General features: G+C 38.5%; 1 protein-coding gene across 3 annotated transcripts in view; it reads right to left on the bottom strand.

The window, feature by feature from the left end:
* HOOK3 (hook microtubule tethering protein 3) overlaps positions 1-25,946 on the bottom strand; it is a 110,153-nt gene that overhangs the window by 80,750 nt on the left and 3,457 nt on the right. For all 3 annotated transcript variants that reach the window (XR_014306642.1, XM_082715162.1, XM_082715163.1), the window contains exons 2-3: positions 21,757-21,842; positions 3,798-3,870 (exon numbers count right to left, since the gene is read on the bottom strand). Coding sequence is in view for 2 of the 3 variants with exons in the window: in XM_082715162.1 (XP_082571288.1) it covers positions 3,798-3,870; positions 21,757-21,842 (159 nt within the window). In the remaining variant the exon portion in view is untranslated. The remainder of the gene's footprint in view (positions 1-3,797; positions 3,871-21,756; positions 21,843-25,946) is intronic.

Here is a 25,946-nt window from a genome sequence, read left to right on the forward strand (position 1 = left end):
TTTTCAGTGTTATAATTACACTGACAAAAACTGATAATCTCTTAAAGTAACCAAAGTATAATGTCTCCAAGTTCTCTCCACCGTCAGAAAAGATTGTGAGGGGGTACAGCTCAGTGGCAGAGCATCTAACTGCAGAAAAGATTGTGGTTTCATTTATTTAAGCACCAAAGTAAATATTTAGGAGCCATATGGTTAAAGAAATACTATTATGTTTTGAAATGCTAGTATAAAGCACTGCAAGATACTTGTGGTATAAGAAGCATTCTGGGGTGCCTGGGTTGCTCAGCTGGTTGAGCATCCAACTCTTGATCTTAGCTCAGGTCTTGATCTCAGAGTCATGTGTTCGGGCCCCACCTTGGAGTCCATACTGGACTCGCAGTCTACTTTGAAAAAAAAAAAAGCATCCTAGAAACAAGATAAGGGGAGGGACCAACAACGTGTTTCCTCTCACTCAGCCACTCCAAAGCAAGAGTTCACTGGCCTATACGCTATCTGAGTGAAATGACAGGTAGCTATCACCAATACTATGTCACCTATACTACTTAAGCTATTATTTTTTCCCTTTTCTTTCTTGACCCAACTCATACAGTTAAATTTGTGTTAAGTTAAGTGTGTACACATTATGATTCTGTTGACCATCTACCTAAATGTCCCTACTCCATGTTAGTAGCTGAAGATGTCCTAGGACAGAAGACAGCAGAACCTGTGACTATCAAGTAAAAGTGGCGTGTGATCCAATGCAATCAGACATTATTTTAAGGGAAAAAAGAAACTGAAACCTTTTTTTTTTTTTAAAGATTTATACATACACACACATTTTTTTTCTTGAGAGAGAAAAACAACACAAATGTTGCGATTGGGGGGGCAGAGGCAGAGAAAAGGAGAAAAGCGACTCCCTACTGAGCATGGAGCCCAAAGTGAGGCTCAATCTTATGACCCTGAGATCATGACCTGAGCTGAAACCAACAGCTGGATGCTCAACCAACTGAGCCACCAAGGTGCCCTGAAAACTTATTTAAAAAAACAGCTCATAAAGAAAACTATCATGTTTATACTTCTAGAAAAAATTGGAGACACGGAAAATGTATAATACATTTTATTTCCTTTATTCTACAATGTTCATTTTTTTCGTATTTTAACATTTAAAATTAAAATGTCTGAAAAATCAATGTTCATTGATGAAATGTGTTCATTTAGAATGGTAGTTTAGGGGTGCCCGGGTGGCTCAGTGGGTCAAAGCCTCTCCCTTCGGCTCAGATCATGATCCCAGCGTCCTGGGATAGAGCCCTGCATCGGGCTCTTTGCTTGGCAGGGAGACTGCTTCCTCCTCTCCCTCTCTCTCTACCTGCCTCTCTGCCTGATTGTGATCGCTGTCTGTCAAATAAATAAATTTTTTAAAAAGTCTTAAAAAAATAATAAAATGATAGTTTACTTCCCATTGAAAAGAGCTATATAATCAATGATACCTTAAAATTGAAGAAATATAACGTAAGATATAATACAGAGAATAGGAATGCAAATCAGAACTGACTTTTCCAGTTCTGAATATAAAGAATATAAGTTTTCCCCTCTTCTCTATATTACTGTCCCTGCCACACTCATGACACTGAAGACAGTGTGCATTTTATATGTGTGCTACATGCATGGAAGGTAGGATATATAACTCTCTCTTTGGTCAAGACACCAAGCAAACACAAATTGATCAGTAGCATTATTTTAAATATCCAGAACTGCTTTACACGTTATAATATTAAAAGGTAATCATTTAGGCATGGCTGTGTGGCTTAGTTGAGTGAATGACTCTTGTATTTGGCTCAGGTCATGAACTCAGGGTTGTGAGATCAAGCCCCATAGTGGGCTCTGCACTGGGTGTGGAGCCTGTTTAGGATTCTCTCCCACTCTGTCCCTCCCTCCCTCGCTCCTTGTCTAAAAAAATTAAAAAAAAAATGTATATACATATATGTAAAATATTTTAACATGTTATATATAAAATATTATATATATATATATATATATATGTGTGTGTGTCATTGAATTGTCTATTCTTGAAAGATTATTTAGAAATTAAGATAGTGGCTTAAATCAGTGTCCATTCATTCACTCTAGCCTAGTAAACAAAATATTGGCAGACCCAATATTTAAACAATCAATGACTACTTTTTTATCAGTATGTGTTTTATGGAAGAAATATAAAGACAAACCAAGCTTAACATTTCAAGTCCAGGGACCTCACATGCTCACTCATTTGCATTTCTGAGTCTATACCTTCTATATCAAAGAGAAATGGTTCTAGAACTTTCCAAACTGGCAGTCATAATCATCACTGGGTCATAAAAATCAATTTAGTGTAACAAAATTATAGAGACGGAGAACAAATTAATGGTTTCTAGGTAATAGGGTGGGGAGTATGTGGTGTGGATGTGGTCATGAAGGAAGCATGTGGAGTCTTGCAGAGATGTAATAGTTCTGTGTCTTCACTGTAGTGGGCATTACAGGAAACTACATTATTGCTAGAGCTACACAGAAGTGTACACACAAACACCAAATGGCATAAGTAAAACTGGTGAAACCTGAATGAATTGACTTGTACCAATGTTAGTTTCCTAGTTTTGATATTGGATTATAGTTATGCAAGATGTAACCCTGAGGGAACTGGGTGAAAGATACATAGAACTTCTCTACATTTTTTGGCAGCCCCCTGTGAATCTAGAATTATTTCAAAATATAAAACTAATTTAGTGGGTTGCAACTAATTTTTTTTTTCAAAGTTTCCATTTGTTTATTTGACAGACAGAGATCACAGGTAGACAGAGAGGCAGGCAGAGAGAGAGAGAGGAAAGCAGGCTCCCTGTTGAGCAGAGAGCCCGATGCGGGACTCGACCCTGGGATCATTACCTGAGCCAAAGGCAGCGGCTTAACCCACTGAGCCACCCAGGCGCCCCTGCAACTAATTTTTTAAAAATCAAAATGTCAGTGCCTAGAATAATGGAAAAAACTTGTCCAACTATGTTTGTGCACATGTTTAGGTGGACAGGAGGCTACAATGTAAACTGTATTTCTTTTCTTTTTTTTTGCATTTTTTAAAAGATTTCATTTATTTTACAGAGTGAGACACAATGAGAGAGTGCACAAGCAGGGGGAGTGAGAGAGGGAGAAGCAGGAAGCCAGATGCAGGGCTCAACACTAAGACCCTGGGATCATGACCTGGGTTGAAGAAGATGCTTAACGACTGAGACACTCAGGCACCCCTCTTTTTGTGGGTTTTGACTTTCTCAAAGAAGCCTGAGAAATACTAGAACTTAAGGCTACTAGAAAAGAAATGAAAATACTTCATTCTCTTAGTGTTCTGTGCTCAGTTAGCATTGACCAATATTTTCTCATTATTAATAACAACTCTAGCAACTAACATTACATATGCACTATCCCAAATATGTTATATATACTAACTCACTTATTTCTGTGAGGTAGATCCTATTACAATCCTCATTTTACAAATGGGGAACTGAGGTACAGAATGATCAGACTTTCCCAGACACTGAATGGTAGAGCTGTGATACAAACACAGGCACCTTGGCTCTAGAGTCCATGCCCACTGTCACTGTGTCCCACTGACTTACACTATGTATGTATCTTTGTGAGAAACTTCAAGTTACCTCTAATCCTTAATTCTGGATTATTTTACTACAGGCAATCTGGGTTTCTGAAGTTCAGTGAACACATCAGATGGAAGTTCAACAGTTATTATATACAAACAACTGAAAGACTATTTAACAGATGGGAAAATAAAAAGAAAATACCTTTAGCCTCCAATTATCTCCTACTTCAGTTTTGATTCTGTTTAGCCAATTTTCATCAAAATATGAAGGATCTCTGCAAATAAGAAAAAACCAGCATATTAATCATGCAACTATCAAGCTTAAAGAAAAAAAAAAAAAAAACAGAAACCTATCCCATAACCTCACGTAACTGCAACATAAAAGTGTATTTACCACATATTTGTCACTAAATAACGCAGTCTGGAGACCGGATACAATTATACCAGACTTCTCTAAAATCGACCTGTTATCTGTGCATCATAAAGCATATATGTATTATCAAAAACTAAAAGGTGAAAAATGATTACAGTTGATACATTAAGAAAAAACTAATTATAGATGAATCAGCTACACTAAAATTAACATAATTTTTAGATACAATAATATCTAAAACCAGTCAAAACTGATGACACATTGGATGCTTAACTGACTTCTCCACTCAAGTGATTCAAAATTTCAATTTCTAAATAATATAGAATGAAAATAAATAAGTAAATAAATAGTATAGACTGAAAACCCATTTTCTCACATGCAATACTAAGCATTAGACAAGTTGGACACTTTCTGCAAAATGCTTAAAATCTAAATAATACTGGTGTGGTCAAATTAAAGCACCTATGAATGTACCTATACTTATTTTTCTTAGGAAAATCTCCCCAAACTACTATAGAAAGAAAAAAAAATTTTTGGCCCAGCATGATCCTCACTTTAAAATTTTGAAACCAATGCTCCAAGACCTTAAGTTGTTTATTCAAGACCACAGATTGAACACTTAATGTTTGTCCTGCTTTAGCAAGTGCTAAGCTCAGAGATTTTTTTCAGAATGCCACAACTGTCTCCGTTCACCCCCAAAATATAATGGCAATGAAAGAAATGTTAGGGGGAAAAAAAATCTACATTTCATTTTAACTGTCACTCAAACTGATACAATCAGCACTAAATTGTATTCATATTTTTAAATGAAGTACCATGCGACTCACAATTTTCTATGTCATTAAAATGTATTTAGGTATGAAATTTATGAAAAAAAAAATGGTTACAACTAAAGTCACCTCTAGAAATCTATTATTTTTTTATTTCTAAAAATTTTATTTTTATTATTATTTCATAATTATTTTTGGAGCCTGTTTCATATGGCTTTTAACAATAGCTTTGTCGAGATATAATTCATATACCATACAACTCATCTATTTAAAGTATACAGTGGAATGAATTTTAGTATATTCACAGAGTTGTAGGACCATAACCATGATCTAAATCTAATGTTAGGCCATCTCCATCTTCCCCCAAAATCCTTTATCTACTACCCATCACTGCCTATTACCCTTTCTCCAGTCCCTGGAAATTACTCATTGCCTTTCTGTCTCCATGGGTTTGCCTATTCTGGACATTTCATATAAATGAAATCATACACTTTGCGGTCTTTTGTGTCTGGCTTCTTTCATTTAGGATGGTTTTAGGATTCATTCATATTGCAGTTTATATTAACACTTCATTTCTTTTTATGACTCAACCATACTCCATTTATGGATATAATACATTTTGGTTATCCGTGCATCAGCTGATGTGCATTTGGGTTGTTTCTACTCTTTAGCTATTACGAATAATGATGCTTTAAATATTCGTTCACCAGTTCTGTGTGAACATGTTTCTTGTGGGCATATGCCCAGGAGTGGAACTGCTGGTCCCACGGTAACTGTGTTTGAAACAAGGCCAAACTGTTTTCCAAAGTATTTACACCACTTTACATTCCCACCAGCAATGTTATGTTGATTCCAATTTCTCCACAGCCATGCCAACACTTGTTATTTTCTATCCTTTTAATTATAGCCATCCCAGTGGATGTGAAGTGGGATGTCACCGTGGTCTTGATTTATATTTTTGATGACAAATCATGTTAAGCATTAGCCATTTGCATATTCTCTTTGGAGAAAAGTCTATTCAGTCTCTGCCTACTTAAAAATTGGGTCGTCCTTTTTATCACTGAGGTTTTTTTTTTTTTTTAAGATTTTATTTATTTATTTGACAGAGATCACAAGTAGGCAGAGAGGCAGGCAGAGAGAGGAGGAAGAAGGTTCCCTGCTGAGCAGAGAGCCCGATGTGGGGGCTTGATCCCAGGATGCTGGGATCATGACCTGAGCCAAAGGCAGAGGCTAAACCACGGAGCCACCCAGGTGCCCCTATCACTGAGTTCTAAGAGCTGCTTTTGAGTTTGCGGTCCCCCCCCTTAGTATTCAAGAAAAAAGCGCATTCTCAGTCATGAAACACGTAAATAATTTCTCACATTCTGTGAGCCGTCCTTTCATTTTTCTAAGAGTTCTATAGTTTTAGTTCTTGTAATTAGGTCTGGATCCATTTGTGTATGGTTTAAGGGAGGGGTCTAAATTCTTTCTTCTGCATGTGGATATTCATACCCATTTTATTTTTAAGCTTAATCTAGCTTTAGAAATTCAACAAAAGAATAATAAAAATTGGGGCGCCTGGGTGGCTCAGTGGGTTAAAGCCTCTGCCTTTGGCTCTGGTCATCCCAGGGTCCTGGGATCGAGCCCCGCATCGGGCTCTCTGCTTAGCAGGGAGCCTCCTTCCTCCTCTCTCTCTCTGCCTGCCTCTCTGCCTACTTGTGATCTCTGTCTGTCAAATAAATAAATAAATCTTTAAAAAAAAAAAGGAATAAAAATTAAGTAACAGAATTTTGAGCAGCCTTGTACAAGAAAGGGAAACTTATTGGAAGATCACTGAGGTATGTTACGATATTGAAGGATAACTAGGACTCACAAAGCACTAGAATAAAGACCCAGGAAGCTGTTAGGAACCCAGATAGTACTCTCCTTCTGACTTTAGTCTTTGTTTCTGCTCATCTATACCATTCTCTCTGCAGACTGACGTTTTCTTTTTCTCCGTGTCCAGTGCTGAAGATAGCTGCAAACACGTTCTCAGTCTTCAACACTTTAGTTCACACAAGTAGTTTAAAGACCAGTCTTCATTTGGTCCCACTTCTAAATACCCAGATCATTCCAAATAATCCAGCTAGAGTCTCTTTTTAATCCCTAATCCAATTTATATGTGACCAAAAGGATAAAAGGCTTGCAAGTAGGTCACACACAATTTTAGGAGGAAGAATGCCCACACCTGGCAGGATAAGGGTAAATTTTCAGAGAATTGACTGTTACAAAATAGGCAGACCACCCCAGAAAGTGTCCTTTTTCCTTAAAACCTCTTATAAAAGTAGATATTGCAAAGAAAAGCAACTGAGTGAATTCTACTAAAACACTGTAGAATCATTATAAAAATAATTCAGAAATTAGAAAATAATCAATATTGTTTGATACTTGAAAAATCTAAAAAACAGTCATTGCCAACTAAGTGTCAGTGTTTCCAACCAAAAAAGACACATGCGGCCGGCAATCTGAGTTTGTTGCTCTGTGGCTGATGATTATTACTCAAAGCCGAAGGGAACGAACTTACTAGCTCAGTGGCAATTCAGGGTCACACAACTAAGATACTTAAACTTCACCAGCAAGCACATAAACTTATAAAAAAAGAGTGCTTTAAAATGTTTTAAAGAAGGTGCACCTGGTTCATTCAGTCAGTAGGGCATGTAACTCCTGATCTTGGGGTCATGAGTTCAAGCCTCATGTTGGGGGCAGAGTTTACTTTCAAATTAATTTAAAAGGTGTCTAAGAAATGACATACTGCAAGAACTCCTAGGATACTTAATTTGCAACTTAGAGCAATAGTTATAAGTAAAAGAACTCAGAAATACTGAATAAAATATTGCAAATCAAAACTATGATACAGCTTGCTTATTCCTTAAAAGATCACCAAATCAAAATCTCAGAATCATGTCTGAGCCAGGAGGGGAAGACAACAAAACCGCTGCTAAGCACCAATAATATACTAGGCACTGATCAGGCACTTACATTCACAATGACATTGCAAGGGAGAAATTACTATCCCTGTTATCATTTAAGGAGTATCAGACTCAGAAATCAAGTAATTTCCCCAAGTTCGATCACATAATTAAGTAGCAGAGTTGGCAGCTGAAGCATTTTTGTTAAAAACAGATCAGTAAAGTTCAACACAAAACTGATTCGAGCAAACAACACTAAGGTTCTGTTTCTGTGGCTCATTATGTCCTTCATGCTGAATAAACTGTGTCACAAGGAGAGAGGGACTAACATGGTTCAGGGCAGGTATCTGTTCTCATTCACTAATTCCCAATACCTCATGTCTGACACATAGCAGGTTCTCAGTAACTGCAGACTGAAATACATTTGGAAAGTGAAAGTACTTTTTATCCATAAACTTCCAGTCAACTACTTGGGCGGAACACAGCAAGAACAGTAGTCTTACAATCTTCTTACATCCAGTGTGACTTTTCCTAGTAATAAACTTTGATTCAATATGTACGCATCTAGCCATAACTGTTTCTGTAAGGAGTTTACAATTTCAGCAATGTTTTCTAAGTACCCCCCAATCAATGTTCTCAGGCTATGACCAAACAACATAAAGGCATTTTTCTCCAAAATCTTAATAACACAGACATGTAAATAACAACTGATAATCTTACTGGAGTGTTCTTCATGAGTAAGAAGCTATCTTTAGCTTCTTACTATGTCCTCACTCTTGCTAAGGAAAACAAACAAAAGAACCCATGAAACATACAAAGCCATTTTCTTAGATTTTTTTCCAGCAAGACATCTATTTCACTATAACTTATGAACTGGTCCTAGTTTAAACTTAAAAAAAAAAAAAAAAAAAAAAAAAGCCCATTAACTTTAATCTGTAACATAATTCCAGAAATATATTATCTGCCTGCACTTAATTGCCTTTACAAAAATAAACATATTAAATTGCATTTGCACTGCTAAAATTATTTAAGCACTATAATACTCTTATTGAACTCAGCCAAATTAAGATGGGTTCAAAACCAACACTAAATTTTGATTCCATCTCTTAATATGGCCATTTTTATTAGCAAACCTTAGTACATTTTAGATATGTTGATTCTTAAGCCTGTTTTCTAATTATCTTTTAATTATCCAAAACAATCATTTTGGTTCCTTGCCATTAAATGCATATTCAAGGGTTAGCTATAACTTTCAGATCTATAATGAGAACAAAAATATAGCAAATTATGCTTAGCTCCTACTATGTCAAATTAAGCAATAAAGGCACATAAGGGATAGGCTTTAAGCCAAGACCCAGCAACTCGGGGTACTAAAAAAAGAAAAGTATTCATTTAAGAGGCTTTCCACCAGTGTCCCCAGCTTGACCTTCATTCTCTCTCTGTTGGTCTCATCTATTCCCACACACCCCCCCACCCCGCTTCTTAAACTCTGAAAGCTAACCTAATGGCTCTTAGAGGCGTAATTTACTACTTTTGCTCTTAGTCTTTCAATCAATATGTGGTTGTGGTATAATAAAAAACGTATTTGGTCTTTGTCCATGGTTCCTGCACTGAGCTCCTAAAACCCTTAGAATTTCCCAAGTGACAGAAGTGTCCTCTGTAATTTATAATGAGTGCTTTCTGACCATAACTGAGTTTATGCTAATGAGGTGATTCATCATGGATGGATCTAGACAGCCTCAGGACAGGCGGCTGGTTCCAAAGGAACAAACCATTCGATTAGAGGACTGGGACTTTCAGCCCTACTTTGACCTCCAGAAAGGGGCTGGTGGTTGAGTTCATAATTTCAACCATAACTATAGAATGAAACCCCAAATAAAAATCCCAAACAACATGGTTCAGGGAGTTTCTAAGTTGGTGAACACATTGATGTGCTGGGAGGGTAGCATGCCTAGAGAGAGCATGGAAACTGTGAGCTCTCCGGTGCCCGCAGCCCCATACCTTGTACTATGCATCTCTTTCATCGGACTATTCTTCAGTTATATATTTTTTTAAAAGATTTTATTTATTTATTTGATAGAGATCACAAGTAGGCAGAGAGGCAGGCAAAAAGACAGGAGGAAGCAGGATCCCCTCTGAGCAGAGAACCCGATGTGGGGCTCGATCCCAAGACCCTGGGATCATGACCTGAGCCAAAGGCAGTGGCTTTAACCCACTGAGCCACCCAGGCGCCCTAGTTATATTCTTCATAATAAAACTATAATTGTAAGTATAAAGCTTTCCTGAGTTTTGGGTCATTCTTGAGAATTACAGAAAGGGTGGGGAGTGGAGGGGAGTTCACAGAACTTCTGAATTGTAGCTGGCCAGGAAGAAGTGTGGTTGTGCAAAGGACTGCACATGCACCTGGCATCTGAAGTTGGGGCAGTTTTGTGGGACTGAGGCCTTAACTTGTGGAGTTTGCACTAACTCAGAAGTTAGCGTCAGAATTGAACTGTAGGAGATCCAGCTGGTATTGGGGAAATCACTGATGGAAAATGAGAGAGTGGTGGCGAACTATTCTTGGAGACAAAAGATAAAAGATAATAAAAGCTGCTTTCTTTTAATTTCAAAGTCAAAATAAGTCCATATTCATTCATTCAAAATAAGTTCATATTCATTCATTCAACAAATGGATACCAGAAAGATAACAAGTAGTCCAGATCACTTAGGACATACTACTGTGAGTACTTTGGTTTTCACCCTGAGTGAAATGGGTTACCAATGTAGAGTGCTAAGCAGAAAATCTGACTTACTGAAAAATTACTCTGGCTGCTGGGTTCACATTAGACTGTGGGCAGGTAAGTACAGAAACACCCTCATCAGGAAATTATTAATATGATAAAGTCAAGAGATGATGGTGCCCAATGTTGTAGCAGGAAAAGTAACAATTCTTATTATAAAACTTTTCTAGTGGTGCTTGGGTGGCTCAGTTGGTTACGCATCCAACTCTTGGTTTCAGCTCATGTCATGATTTCAGAGTCCTGGAATCAAGCCCCATGTTGGGCTCTGCGCTCAGTACGGAGTCAGCTTGAGGATTCTGTCTACATCCTTCTGCCTCCCCCTCTGCTAGTGCATTGTTCTCACTCTTAAGTAAATATATTTTTAAAAAGATCTTATTTATTTATTTGACAAAGAGAGACACAGCCAGAGAGAGAACACAAGTAGGGGAAGTGGGAGAGGGAGAAGCAGGCACCCCAATGTGAGCTCAATCCCAGGACACTGGGATGGATCATGACCTGTGCCAAAGGCAGATACTTAACAACTGAGCCACCCAGATGCCCCTCAAATAAATAAATCTTCATAAAAAATCTTTTCCAAACACAGAGAGGGAAAACGTTAGAGGAAACAACCATATGACAGTCATAGAGATTTAACATTCTGCCATACTTGCTCCATATTATTTGATTTTTTTGACATTTTACTCCTAAAAACTCCACTGTACATCTCTAATGAGGCACCTTCTTATAGTTCTGATTTACACCTAATACACAAATACTCCCCAAATACCATGTAATAGTTAACTTATTTTCAAATTTCCTACATTAACCTCTAAATGTCTGCTATAGTTGATCTGTTCAACTAGGATTCGAGAAAAATCATGCATCACATTTGTCTTTGAAATTGTGGAAAGAACACTTAACATGAGATCTACCCTCTCAACAAAATTTTAAGTGCACAATACTATTAACTATAGTAATTGCTGTACAATGTTGTACAGCAGGACCCTAGACTTACTCATCTTGTATAAGTGAAACTTTCAAACTTATTGAACCACAACTCGTTGTCATTTGCCCCAGCTGCTAACTCCTGGCAACCATCATTCTAATCCCTGTTTCCATGCATTTGATTATTTTAGATACTTCCATATAAGTGGAGTCATGCACTATTTGTCCTGCTGTGATTGGCTTATTTCACTAGGTATAAATGTCTTCCATATTCATCCGTGTTGTTGCATATGATAGGATTTCCAAGAAGAACCACGCAAAGCATTTGGTTACTGTCTCTTATCTCTTTGGGCAATTTAGTTTAAAACAGTCAACCCCGTTTCTTTTTTCTCATGGCACTGACTTATTGAGGAGACCATAGGTCAACTGCCCTATAAAATAGCTCACTTTCTGGATTTGCCTGATTGTTTCTACATTATTTAGTGTAAATTGTTCTGCTAGCCTCTGTGCTCTTCTGTAAACTGGAAATCAGAGCTAAAGCCAGATTTAAATATACTTCATAGGTATATTTTCAAAGTATAGTTATCAAGATTTCCTGGCAGATTCGTTGTGGGATGGGGAAAGAAAGGAAGGTTTTATGGTTTGATCAACTGGAAGGAAATGCCAACAACGGAAATGAGAAGATTTCTGACCAACTGAGTTTTAGGTAGAAGATAGGAAGTTTAATTTTAGGTATGACAGATTCTGAGAGGTCTTTGAGACTCAAATGGAAACACTGAATAGATAATGAGTTTAAGTCTGGAGGTCAAAGCAAAGATTCATGCTGGAGATATAAACTTTAGAGTCACCAGGATATGGATGCTGTTTAAATCCATGAGACCAGATGAAGTCATCAAGTAAGTGAACACAAACAGAAAAGAGTAGAGGAACAAGTCCTTAAGCACTCCAGCATTAAGAAGTAGGACAGAAGAGGGGCACCTGGGTGGCTCAGTGGGTTAAAGCCTCTGCCTTCAGCTCAGGTCATGATCCCAGGGTCCTGGGATCGAGCCCCACATCGGGCTCTCTGCTCAGCGGGGAGCCTGCTTCCTCCTCTCTCTCTGCCTGCCTCTCTGCCTACTTGTGATCTGTCTGTCAAATAAATAAATAAAAATCTTAAAAAAAAAAAAAAAAAAAAGAAGTAGGACAGAAGAGAAAAAAAAATGAGCAAAAAAACCCCCAAAACAAAACAAAAAACAGATCATCAGGTGAGACAGGAGAAAACCCCCGAGGCTAACAGTATCCTGGTAACCAAATTTTTAAGTGTTACAAGGAGGTAAAATCCTTTGAATGCTGCTGCTAGGTCCTGATAAGGGCTGAGAATCAGCCATTAGAATCAGCACTGTGGGGGCACCTTGGTGGCTCAGTGGGTTAAGGCCTCTGCCTTAGTCTTGGGTCATGGTCTCAGGGTCCTGGGATCAAGCCCCACACCAGGCTCTCTGCTCAGCAGGGAGCCTGCTTCCTCCTCTCTCTCTCTGCCTTCCTCTCTGCCTACTTGTGACCTCTGTCAAATTAATAAATAAAATCTTAAAAAAAAGAAAAAAGAATCAGCACTGTGTAGATAATTGGTGGTCCTAACAAGTGCAGTTTTAATAAAATGGTGGGGGATAAAGTCCCCGAGTGAAAAGTGGATTTAAAAGAGCAGGAAGCTAGGAATCTGAAACAGCGGGATACAGACTATTCCTCTAAAGAAGTTTTTGTTACAAAGGGGAGGAGAAATTGACAGAAGTGAGATCAGAAGTATTTTTACTTTTATTTTTTTATTTACTTGTCAGAAAGATAGAGAGAATTCACACAAGTACAGGCAGGGGGAACAGCAGATTCTAGGAACCTGGGATCATGACCTGAGCTAAGGCAGACACCAGCACCTTGAGATCATAAGTATTTTTAAAGATAAAAGAAGTAACCGTCTGCATGCTAGTAGATATGATCCAGCAGAGAAGGGAAAAGTGATGATATAGGAAAGAGAACCAAATTGGTAAAGTGACAATCTTGTAGGTGATAGGCAATGGGATGTAATATACAAAGTGTAAGTACTGACTTTAAGATAAAAACCTTCCCCACCAACCCTATAGCTCTATGGGTCTCCCCATAGAGCTCCTTCAAGTAATCATAACAGGTAGCAAGGCAAAGTCAAAATAATGCTGGCAGAGGGGTACATGTAGTCATGGAATTCTATGGAAATTGTTTCATTTGTTTTAACTTCCTTAGAAGTAGGATGCATCTACCTTGTAAGGTGATCAGATAAAAGAGACAGGAAAGGTGACACTGGAGGTTTGAAGAAAGAAAATATAAGATAGTTGTCTGGAAGAGTGGGCGAATGAAAACACTAGGGAAACACAGTATGACTGTGGGATTCCATAAGGTAACACTTGCAGTTTTGTGGTGAGAAATTTAAAATGAAATTCATCAGTATGTTTGCATTTTTTCCCCAGCTGTGTTCAGCTGCGTAGGTAAGAAGCAGAACTGGCAGGGCATTAGATTTAACCAGAGTTGTGGTTTTGTGGAACAAATACAATATGAGAGGGGCAGGGGAGCTAAAAGTGTATGCAGGAAAGTAATTATGATTGACTATAAAGTTTCAGCTAAATAAGAGGAAGGAAAGAACAGTGAAGGTGGACAGTGTTAAAATCCCACTGACGTAAGAGAATTAAAGAATTATTGGAGACTTGATACAGAGAAAGGGAGATGGAAAGAGGGAACAATAATCAGACAGTGGTAATGAGAAAACTGAGATCATGGGGGATTACACATTATCAGTAATTATACAGTAATCATGGGAAGGCGTGCCTGAAATCTACCGAAGACAAGGTAAATGGAGAGGAGTTCAAGAAAGTGGTAGCCAAGGACATGAAGGATCATCTGGGTATACACCCAAATCACCAAGAATGTAGATAAGTGCAGTACTGGAGAGAGCCGACAGTGTGCCAGGATCCAATACTGTTGCGAAACGACAAGCAATGACAACAACAATGAAGGGTAGTGGATAATGTCATAGGATTCAAAGCTAGAGATTTAGGAAGATGAAGAATGGCGTGGAAGCAGCAATAAGGAGTACCACCTCTGGGCTAAGTGGTTCTTGCTGACTGTGGGAGAAAATTATAGCTATCACTTGAAAAGCCTGAAGAAGTAGTGTCAGGGGAGAAGCAGATTTCTTTCAGAGCCGAAGTTGGATCAGGCAAAGTGCTGACTGTTCTTTGGCACAAGTACTGCAGGTTAACCAAGAATCACAGGCTTAAGAGCATAAACAACCAATTCAAATTCTTGTTATCTCATATAAAACATCCCGTGCTCTCTAAAGTGGATTCTGCTTGTCATTTTTTTTAAACCAATATTAATTTTCTTCAAACCAAAAAGTTGAAAATAGAAAGTTCATTTAACAGTCACTGGGGTTCCTGGGGCTCCTGGGTAGCTCAGATAATGATCCCAGAGTCCTGGGATTGAGCCCCACATCAGGCTCTCTGCTGCGGCATGGAGGGGGTGCTTCTCCTTCTCTCCTATCTGCTCTGTACGCTCTGTCAAATCAATGAGTAAAATCTTAAAAAAAAAAAAAACAAAAAACCACAGTTTTCTCAAGACTCAAAGAAAAAAAAAGGTTTTCATTTTGTATCTATTAATGTACAGATGTAAAAGGAAAGAGTATATCTTAATGTTTTCAGTGACTGATCTATAGTAAAAATTAAACAAGAATCTAATCATTTATGGTTGGTGTCTGGTCACTACGCAAATCAACATAATCAAAAGTTCTGAAAAGATGGAAAAGGAATCTTTTTAATAAACAGTACACCCAAAACCCCACCACCACTGACCTTAGCAAGTGATGGTGATACTGGTGAAATAAGAACGTTCACACAGTGCTTGTGGAAGCAAAAACAGCACATCCACTTTGGAAACACTTTGGCAGTCTCCTAAATATTAAACACACACCTGACCATATGGTCTAACCATTCCACTTCTGGGTGGGATTTTATTAGAAGGAAATGAAAGGATACATCCATACAACCAATCTGTATGCTACTGTTCAGAGACGGCTTTATTTGTAATAGTCCCAAACTAAAATAACCCAGATGTCCATCCGCAGATGAATAAATACATAACTAGATCACAGTATATCCATAGAGTATGTATGAACTATGACAGGAAAGAACATGAATTTCAAGATAGTTATGTTGCATGAAAGAAGCCATACCTTCTCCCTCAAGTAAGAAAATGTACTGTGTGAGTCCATTTACATAAATTTCTAGAGAGTGCAAATTGATCTATAGTGGTTGCGTGGGCATAAGAAAGGGTGGCACAAAGGAAGGACTGAAACACTTCTTCTTTCTTCTTTTTTTTTAAAGATTTTTTTTTTTTTTAATTTGTCAGAGAGAGGGAGAGCAAGCGAGCACAGGCAGACAGAATGGCAGGCAGAGGCAGAGGGAGAAGCAGGCTCCCTGCCGAGCAAGGAGTCCGATGTGGGACTCCATCCCAGAACGCTGGGATCATGACCTGAGCGGAAGGCAGCTGCTTAACCAACTGAGCCACCCAGGTGTCCCGACTTCTTCTTTTTTTTTTTTTTCCCCCAAGATTTTATTTATTTATTTGACAGACAGAGATCACAAGTAGGCAGAGAGGCAGGCAAAGAGAGAGGAAGGGAAGCAGGCTCCCTGCCTGCGGAGCAGAGAGCCCGATGTGGGGCTCGATCCCAGAACCCCAGGATCATGACCTGAGTCAAAGGCAGAGGCTTTAACCCACTGAGCCACCCAGGCGCCCCATGGACTGAAACACTTCTTGAAGTGTTGATATGTTCGTTATCTTGCCTATAGTGATAGTTCCACAGGTATCTAGATAGGTAAAAATTTTTATCAAATCCTATACTTTAAAAATGTACAATTTACTATAGAGGGAGCACTAAAAAGAAATGAACTATCAAGCTACATGGAGAAATCTTTTTTTTTTTTTAAAGATTTTATTCATTTATTTGAGAGAGAGAGACAGTGAGAGAGAACATGAGCAAGGAGAAGGTCCGAGAGAGAAGCAGACTCCCCGTGGAGCTGGGAGCCTGATGCGGGACTCGATCCCGGAAATCCGGGATCATGACCTGAGGCGAAGGCAGTCGTCCAACCAACTGAGCCACCCAGGCGTCCCAACATGGAGAAATTTTAAATGCAATAGTGAAAGAAGTGAAAGAAGCCAATCCGAGAAGACTACATATGGGTATGATTTCAGTTATAGGACATTCTGGGACAGGCAAACTATGGAGGCAATAAAAAGATCAGGGGTTGCTGGAGGTCTGGGGTGGAGGGAAGGTTGACTAGATCCAAGGGGATTTTTAGGGCAGCGAAACTACTTTGTGTGATACTACAGTGGTAGATACATATTACGTATTTGTCAAATCCATACAGAGAATGTAAAACACAGAGTGAACTTTAATGTAAATTAGGGACTTTAGGTAATGATGTTTTTGTGTAGGTTCATCAATTACAACAAATATACCTCTCTGGTGTATATGTTGATAGTGGGGGAAGGCACTGTGCAGTGGTGCAGTGTGTGTGAAAATTTGCTATAGTTTACATTCAATTTTTAAAAACATTTTTTTCAAGTAGTAAAATATACACAGCACAAAATGTCATTTAAACTTAAGTGTGCGGTTCAGTGGCATTAAACGCACTCACACCACTGTGCAACCATCAATCACTATCATCCACCCCCAGAACTTCGTCATCCCATAATCCAACTCCTTGCCATCACAATTTCGCTGTGAAGCTAAAACTGTTCTAAAAAAAAAAAAAAAAATCCACAAAGTCATATTAATTAATTTAAAAAATAAGGGCGGTGGCATGAACCTACATGGACAAAAAGAGAGAAAGACGACAATAGCAATAACATTTTGGATGGGAAGATGGATGGGAAATGACTAAAAAGCTGAAGAAAGAAAATCTTATACTAACAAGAAACATACTTAGGCCCATTCATATTTGATAAAATTTCTTTTTTTTTTTTATGAATCTTTATTTTTTAAGATTTTATTTATTTATTTGACAGAATGAGATCACAAGCAGGCAGAGAGAGAGAGAGGAAGGGAAGCAGGCTCCCCACTGAGCAGAGAGCCTGACGCGGGACTCGATCCCAGGACCCTGAGATCATGATCTGAGCCGAAGGCAGCGGCTTAACCCACTGAGCCACCCAGGCGCCCCTTGATAAAATTTCTACTAAAACCACAGAAAGATACAGTTTTTCACTTCTCGGCTCAGACAAAATGAAAAGATCTGCAATTTCCAATGAAACTCTCTGCTTAGCCCCCACATTCTTTTGGCTTTCCTCATACTTCTCTGGTATCTCTGTTGTTTGAGGTTCTAACCAGAATTAATTGTCAAAGTTCTTCAAGGCTAAGGCTACACGTATTTCCTCTTATGCTATACTATTCCCTAAGTGACTTAATCCACACTAATGCCTTCAATTAAGATACCCAAATTGAATCTGGATTTCTCTTCTGCACTTTAGACCCACATGATCTAATACTAACTTGGCATTTTCTCTTGATGTCTCAATACCACTCAAATTCAACGTCCCCCAAACTAAACCCATGATATATCCAGTACTCCTCCACAGCAGATTCCTTTTCAGCATTCCCCTATCAGTGGTTTGTCCCCCTTTCTGTGTATCTGCTAGAGTTGGAAATTTAAAGTCAATTTTGATACCTTCCTTTTACTCACACCCCGTTATCATTCATCAACATTTGTTTTCTCTATTATTTTGGGTCTATCCATTTGTCTCCACCTCCTTCACTACCTTCTAATCTAAAGTATCATAATTTCCTTTCTGATTTACTACAAATTTCTTTCCACTTGATCATTCCTTATCATTTATGGCATCTTTTAACTCATTTTACCCCTGCAGCCAGAATATTTTCAAAATGTAAACGAACCTGGACTTTAAATTAAAAAAAGAAAAAAAGGAAAAAAGAAAACTGGTGCAGCCACTGCAGAAAACAGTAGGGAGGTTCCTCAAAAAGAAAAAAACAGAACTACCTGGAGTGCCTGGGTGGTTCAGTCTGTTAGGCATCTGCCTTTTGCTCAGGTCGTGATCCTAGGGTCCTGGGATCGAGCCCCACATCAGGCTCCCTGCTTGGCAGAGTCTGCTTCTCCCTCTCTCTCTGTGCCCTACTTGTTCTCTCCCTCCCTCCCCCACAATCAAACACACACACACACACACTTCTCTACCCTATGACACAGCCACTGCACCACTCGGTATTTAATCTAAAGAACACAAAAATACTAATTCAAAGAGATACTACATGTACTCCAATGTTTAACAGCATTATCTACAATAGCCAAATTATGGAAACAACCCAAATGTCCATCAACCGATGAATGGATAAAGAAGATGTGGTAATATATACAATGGAATGTTACTCAGTGATCAAAAAAGAATGAAATCTTGGGGCGCCTGGGTGGCTCAGTGGGTTAAGCCGCTGCCTTCGGCTCAGATCATGATCTCAGGGTCCTGGGATCAAGTCCTGCATCAGGCTCTCTGCTCAGCAGGGAGCCTGCTTCCCTCTCTCTCTCTCTGCCTGCCTCTCGGTCTACTTGTGATGCCTCGCTGTCAAATAAATAAATAAAATATTAAAAAAAAAAAGAATGAAATCTTAATATTTACAACAACATGGTTGAGGCAAGAGTATTATGCTAAACAAAATAAATTAGAGAAAGATAAATATATGATTTTAGTCATATGTGGAATTTAAGAAAAAAAGAGCAAAGGGATAAAAACAGAGAGGCAAAGGAAGAAACAGACTCTCAATTATAGAGCACTGATGGTTACGGTGAAAGTTTAAAAAGGTGATGGGGATTAAGGAGGGCACTTTTGTAATGAGCACCAGGTGCTGCATGGAAGTGTTGACTCACTACATAGTACACTTGAAACTAATATTGCACTGTATGTTAACTGGAATTTTAAATAAAAACTTAAAATGTAAATCTGATCCTGTCAACCCTTCCCTACCTCCACACCGCCCATGTTGCTTCTCATATCCCTTGGAATAAAGATACAAGGCCCTCCATGGTCTGGCAACATCTCTCTTTCCACTCTCAGTCTATAACATGGTCCCTCTCTCTTTTGGTGGTGGTGTTGACCATACTCCATCAGCTGGTATGGGCTCCTCTGTATACCATCTTCTGTATGCTAAGAAATTTGTTACCAATCATCTTTCAGATTTAAGATCTTTATTTTTTCAGGTAAATGTTTGTGACTTAAGCTAAATAGGTCTTTTTACAAACTTTCATAACATTGTGTATTTCTCCCCTGTAGCACCAGTTATAATAGCAATTTTGTTTGCATAGTTATTGAAAAATCTGGTTTTCCCAAGGTTATAAACTCTCTGAAGGCCATTGGGTTGGGGCTTACCGCTGTATCACCAGTGCTGGACACAAAGTAGCCCTTCAATAAATATCAAAGAGACAAGGAGGAACTGAACTTCCCTGAATCTGTACATATTATACAGTTATTAAAATAGATAACATGCAACAGTATGAATCTCAGACATTTCGTTGAGTGAAAGGAGTCTGACAAAAAAGAATAAATACTGTATGATTCCCATTATAAGATGTCCAAAAACAGAAAAAAAACTAATTGCTGGTGTAGAAGTCAGAATCATGGCTATTACTGGGCAAGGGTTATTGATTAGAGAGGGTGGTGAGGGAATCATCTGGGTCTAGACAGGTTATATATTTTAATCTGGGTGGTGGTTACACAGATGTGTATACACAAATACATACACGATATACATACACAGGTACATATTCATCACTTTTTTTAGTGTACTTTTCTGTATGTGTTTTACCATAACAAAAGAAAAAAAAGAAGACATTTTTGGGAAAAAAAGGTAAAAAACCAAGTATGGATGAAAAATATGCCCACAAGACCTTGGTAAATTAACTAGTTTGCAGAACATAATATATGCTATGATCTTGATTTGGTAAAACAATACATGTATACAGTTCTTCTGGTTTTTGCAAATGACAGAAATCCTACCCTAACTTAAGCAAAAAATTCATTTACTGACACATACCTGGAAAGCTTACTTAGCTTCAGCGAAACTCTCTAGACCATTCAAAGGCTAAAAATTATTAGGGAACCACTCAGAGGTCACAGGATCACTGTTCTCAGAGTGCCAGAACCAAGCCTAACAGGTTTCAAATGAGACTTTTCAAGCTCCATCAAAAAGTCTATGCTCCTGTGTATCTGAAGAGATGTGCCATGTAGTTACAGAAGAAAGCGACAGCAAGCTAGTTTCCAAGCATCAGTCCCTTGTTCTAAAGACACACAGAGTCTCTGAATTGCAGGCATCTGAACTGCTTTTCAGACGGGAAACTCTATATAGCTCACTGCAAAGTGAACAGGAAGAATTCATTTACTGTTGGTATGGAATGGATTCTTACCAAAACTTCAGGAAATCCCATCTAGTCATATGCAAATCTTCCAATAACATAAGACCTACAAGTGCTCAGTGCTTCAAAAGACAAAAGTATACCCCACAAGTCACATCGAGCCTTATGATTTCTTAAATTTACAAGTAATGTTTTATTAGAAAATTTCCTAGCTCAAGTTGGAGATAGCCATGTATCAATTTTACAACCACTGCTTTTTTCAAGTACTTAGAAGAATCAGGTATGTTTCATATATCTCACACATGAATGTTATTCTTTTAATCATTTGGTGACATGAGTATCTACGACGCAGGCTGAATCATGAAAAACTGATGGTATTTAACCACTTGTGACCTACAAAGGGCATTTTCATTATGATTCAGATAAAAACCATACCTTGTGAACAAAACAAATTCCCTGCCTCTGTGTGGATCTCACATGAGTGGTGGGGAAGCATCACAAAACAAATGAATATATGGTATATAAGATGGTGTTACATACCTCAAAGAAGAACATAAAAGGTTAAAAGGGATACAGCAGAGTATAGGGCAATGGCTGTCACTTATTTTATATGAATGGTCAGAGGAGGCTTCATAGATATAACAACATTTGAGCAAAATCCTAAGGAAAGAGAAAGCAAGCCTCTAGATTCTTCTACAATGAGAAAATATCATTAACGTGAAAATTTCTGCTAAGCTTATGCTAAAAAAATGAGAAAAAATAATTCTGCTAAAACCAACTGAGTGTTTAAACAATTATGGCCGTAATTAAACTCTCAAACAATCTATACCAAACAATTACATGCCATCAAAATTAAAACGGACATTTATAAGCTCTTATTCTTCACGCAACACACATTTCATGTGAACATTTTTTTCATCCATGTTTTCAATCTAATAAATATTCACATATAAGACTTTACAAAAACATAAAGCAATTCTTACATTTTCTGAAGAACCTGGGCCATCACAACCCCATTCGTTAAATCTTCCACGGTCTGGCATGGTGCATCCACATTAAATGTCTGGATCTAGGGAAAAAAAGGAAGGGGGTTGGGGGGAGAGATTCCCTGGTTAATTATACAGGAGATTTCTTAGGCTTCCTTTTGTGATTATCGCATCTTGACAGTTGGAATAAATTTTAAAAAGCAGTAGAGTTGGAATATTTTTCCCTTATGGGAAATTTCCTGCAGGTTCTCATTGTCCCTTAGGTAGAAAAGAAATTGAGGTGGACAACTGGTGACACCCTAGCATCCCTTCTCCTCACAGATGACCAATCTAAGCAAGTCATGGTAACTCCATCTCCTCTACCAGTGACTAACTTGGGATTCACGGGGCAAAGACAATGTGAATGAAAGAACTGGAGTGAGATGCTTAAACTTGAGTTTCTAGGAAAGAAGAGCCAATCTCCTCTTGCTGTGGTCAAGTATGTTGCCTCAACTGCCACCAGCAGTCATCTTAGGGCTAACAGAGTATATTTTAGGATGAGGCTGATATACTCTATGACAGAGAAGAGGGATACAAAGAACTGGGTCCTTGAAAAAACTGAGCCACTAAATTAAAAAAAAAAAATGAAGCCTATTTTGTGAGAAAGACGTGCTTAAGGCTGGCCAGAGATTTCATTTATTCAAAACCAAAATATCTTTATAAAGAATTCACATTCACTAAAGTTGAGGTTAGATATTCAATTTTGATTCTAAATGTACTGTGAATTAGATCTAAGTTTGCAAAAAACCAAAAAACAACTAACTTTGCACTGGTCAGCATGACATGGCTGAGAAATAGAAATTATTTCCATAAGATAATACAGCTGAGCCAACAATGATTATACCCAGTAGTGCAACCAAGATTTAGAAGGAAATAAATCACTGAGAAAAGACAGATGTGGCCATGCTCTCCCAGTTTATAGATTTGCAAAATGAAAGAGTATGACAGGATGTGCAAACAGCAACACAAAGATTAGAAGTGAGTGGGATGCAGTCTAGGAATGAAAAACAGCTTAGCATGGGATGGGGGGGGTGGGAATAGGAAGAGATGGAAGAGGGAAAAGAGTATAATGGTGAAAGATGGGGCATTTACTGTGCAAAACCTCATAAGCCATGTTAGGACTTTATTCTAAGAGCAATGAGGTAGGAGGGTGGCTAAGCAAAGGACTCCATGAGACTGAAGCCATGAGATTTATGCTGTATAAAGATCATCCTGGCTGCAGTATGAAGAAAGGATTGGAGGGGAAGAGGCACAGAGACCTATTTTTGTAAGTTTATATTATTAACACAGATGAGGTCCAACTAAGTAGAGACAATGGAAATATTGGGAGTAACACTCAAATCTTCTCACATTTTTATTATTGGGTTACATATTCAAGAAGTGAAATTACTGGGGGTACATGGGTGGCTCAGTTAATTAAGCATCTGCCTTTGGCTCAGGTCATGATCCAGGAGTCCTGGGATGGAGCCCCCACATCATGCTCCCTGCTCAGTGGGGAGTCTGCTTCTCCCTCTCCCTTTGTTCCCCCATCCCTCCCCACTGGTGGTGCTCATGCTCTCTCTCCCAAATAGATAAATAAAATAATAATAAAAAAAAGATTCTTTAGAAGTGAAGTTACTGGGTCAAAGTGTATGCACATTTTAAGATTTTTGATAAATACAAACTGTCCTTAATTCTCATAATTGTTTTAGTCATTTTCTCACTTTGTAACAGTAGATGAGTAGCTACTTCTCTGTAGTGTATCATTTATCAAATCTTAAAAAAAAAAAAGCTACAGACAAATGCAGTCAGTAGCTTCTTTATATTTCCTATATGGGAAAGTCTTAGGAGTAGTGAGGATTACAGTGGTGGAAATTAAAGGAATTATCTTAGAGATCATATAGTAAGTGGTTTTTATCTAGGTATCCATTTGGGAGAGTAATGAAAGGAAGCCATCCCCTGACACTAACTTCATATACAGCAGAGGTTCAATATAATTAGTAAATGAATAGATGGAACAAATAAATATCTGCAGGAACTGATTCTATATTATCTCCAGCTGCCTCAATAGTAATGTGATAACAATGTAGTTTAAAATGAGATAAGCACCTGCTTTCATTTTACAGTTGATAAATTAATCTCTCACAGGTTTAAGAGGAAAAAGAGACAGCAGTGAGAGCCACATCTCATTTATCTCTTTACCACTAATCTTAACACAATTCTGACACAGAATAAGCCCTAAATGAGCATGTTTTGAATGTAATGAACTAATTCTACCCCAGCTTTGCTCTTAATTTGCTGTGTGAACCTGGATGTGCCACTTTACCTCTCTTAACAGTTTTTTAATCTAGCAATTGGGAAAAATACCTTATGGAGAGGTGTTTTGCTAAAGGCATAAATGAGAAAATGAATGTAAACTAGGTATTTTGAAAAGTTTAAAGCAGTAGTTCCCAAACCTGGTGTACATCAGAATCATCTGGCAAGTTGCAGAAGGCTGGGTATTGACTTTTAATATACTCATCAAATAATTTTTTTTAAAGATTTTATTTATTTATTTGACAGACAGATCACAAGTAGGCAGAGAGGGAGGCAGAGAGAAGAGGAAGCAGGCTCCCCGTTAAGCGGAGAGTCCGATGTGGGGCTCGATCCCAGAACCCTGGGATCATGACCTGAGCCAAAGGCAGAGGCTTTAACCCACTGAGCCACCCAGGTGCCCTGAATTGTACATTTTAAAAGCATGTATTCTGGGGTTCCTGGGTGGCTCTGTCTGTTAAGCATCTGCCTTCAATTCAGGTCATGATCCGGGGGTCCTGGGATCGAGTCCCCCATCGGGCACCCTACTCATCAGGGAGGCTCCCACTCACCCTGCTTGTGCACCCCTGTGCTCTGTCAAATAAAGAGAATCTTAAAAACACTCTAAAGGAGGGGCGCCTGGGTGGCTCAGTGGGTTAAGCTTCCGCCTTTGGCTCAGGTCATGATCCCAGGGTCCTGGGATGGAGCCTCCCATTGGACTCTCTGCTCAGTAGGGAGCCTGCTTCCCTTCCTCTCTCTGCCTGCCTCTCTGCCTACTTGGGATCTGTCAAATAAATAAATAAAATCTTTAAATAAATAAATGCATTTTTTAAAATAATAAACGCATTAAAAAACACTCTAAAGGAACATTTAAAAAAAACGAAATTTATGGTATATGAATTATATTTTAATTTTTAAAATATCTATCATCTACTAGTCTCATCAACTGAGTTTACATCTACAGGATGTGTCTGGAGATCAGCACAGTAAAATTTAAAGATAATTACACCTAAGTGCATTAAGGTGTGAAATTCTACCTAAAAGATCATAACCTCTCTTTCAATTCCAAGACGCTCTATTAACATCTCCCAACCTCCATCTCACCCTCCCCCAAAAAAGCATGAGAAAAGTAATACAGGAGATCACCTGGAATTAGTATCTCCACAGCAGTTCTCAACCAGGGGTGGTTTTGCTCCCTAAGAGACATTTTTGTTTTTAACAAATAGGTGTGCTACTGGTATCTAGTAGGCAAAGGCCAGGGATGCTACTTTCAAATGTCCTACAATGCACAAATGCCAATAATGCTAAAATAAAAAATCCCTGCTCTTAGAAGGTATATGGTCCCCAGGCCACTAACAACAGCATCACCTGGAAACTTGTTAGAAATCAGAATCTGGAGCACCTGGGTGGCTTGGTGGGTTAATGCCTTTGCCTTTGGCTTGGGTCATGATCCCAGAGTACTGGGATGGAGCCCCGCCTCGGGCTCTCTGCTCAGTGGGGAACCTGCTTTTCCCCCTCCCTCTAATATGAAAATTTCAAGGATATGCTAATGTTGCTGGGTTTCACAGAAGAAATGTACTTAGCCTATGTGATGATTCTTTTCCCACTAAACTGGTAGCATTCCAGATTCGTTCTGGTTTTTTAGTCTCTACACCTAGGAAAGAACAATCTTTTCATGTAAAGTTCAAGAAATTAGGCTTGACAGGTGCAACAGGCAGGGCAAATTTCTTTAACAGGTAAGAATACAATTTGACTCAGAGGGTGGGGAGAGGAGGTAGAGTGGAAATTTTCAAGCACATCCTGCTGAACTTGCTTGCGGCATAAACTCTAATTTGGAATTTAACCTTAAGGTGTTTTCCACTGGTAGAAGGATACTC

The sequence above is a fragment of the Mustela nivalis genome, assembly GCF_964662115.1.
Source record: "Mustela nivalis genome assembly, chromosome: 20".
Classification (NCBI taxonomy): domain Eukaryota; kingdom Metazoa; phylum Chordata; class Mammalia; order Carnivora; family Mustelidae; genus Mustela; species Mustela nivalis.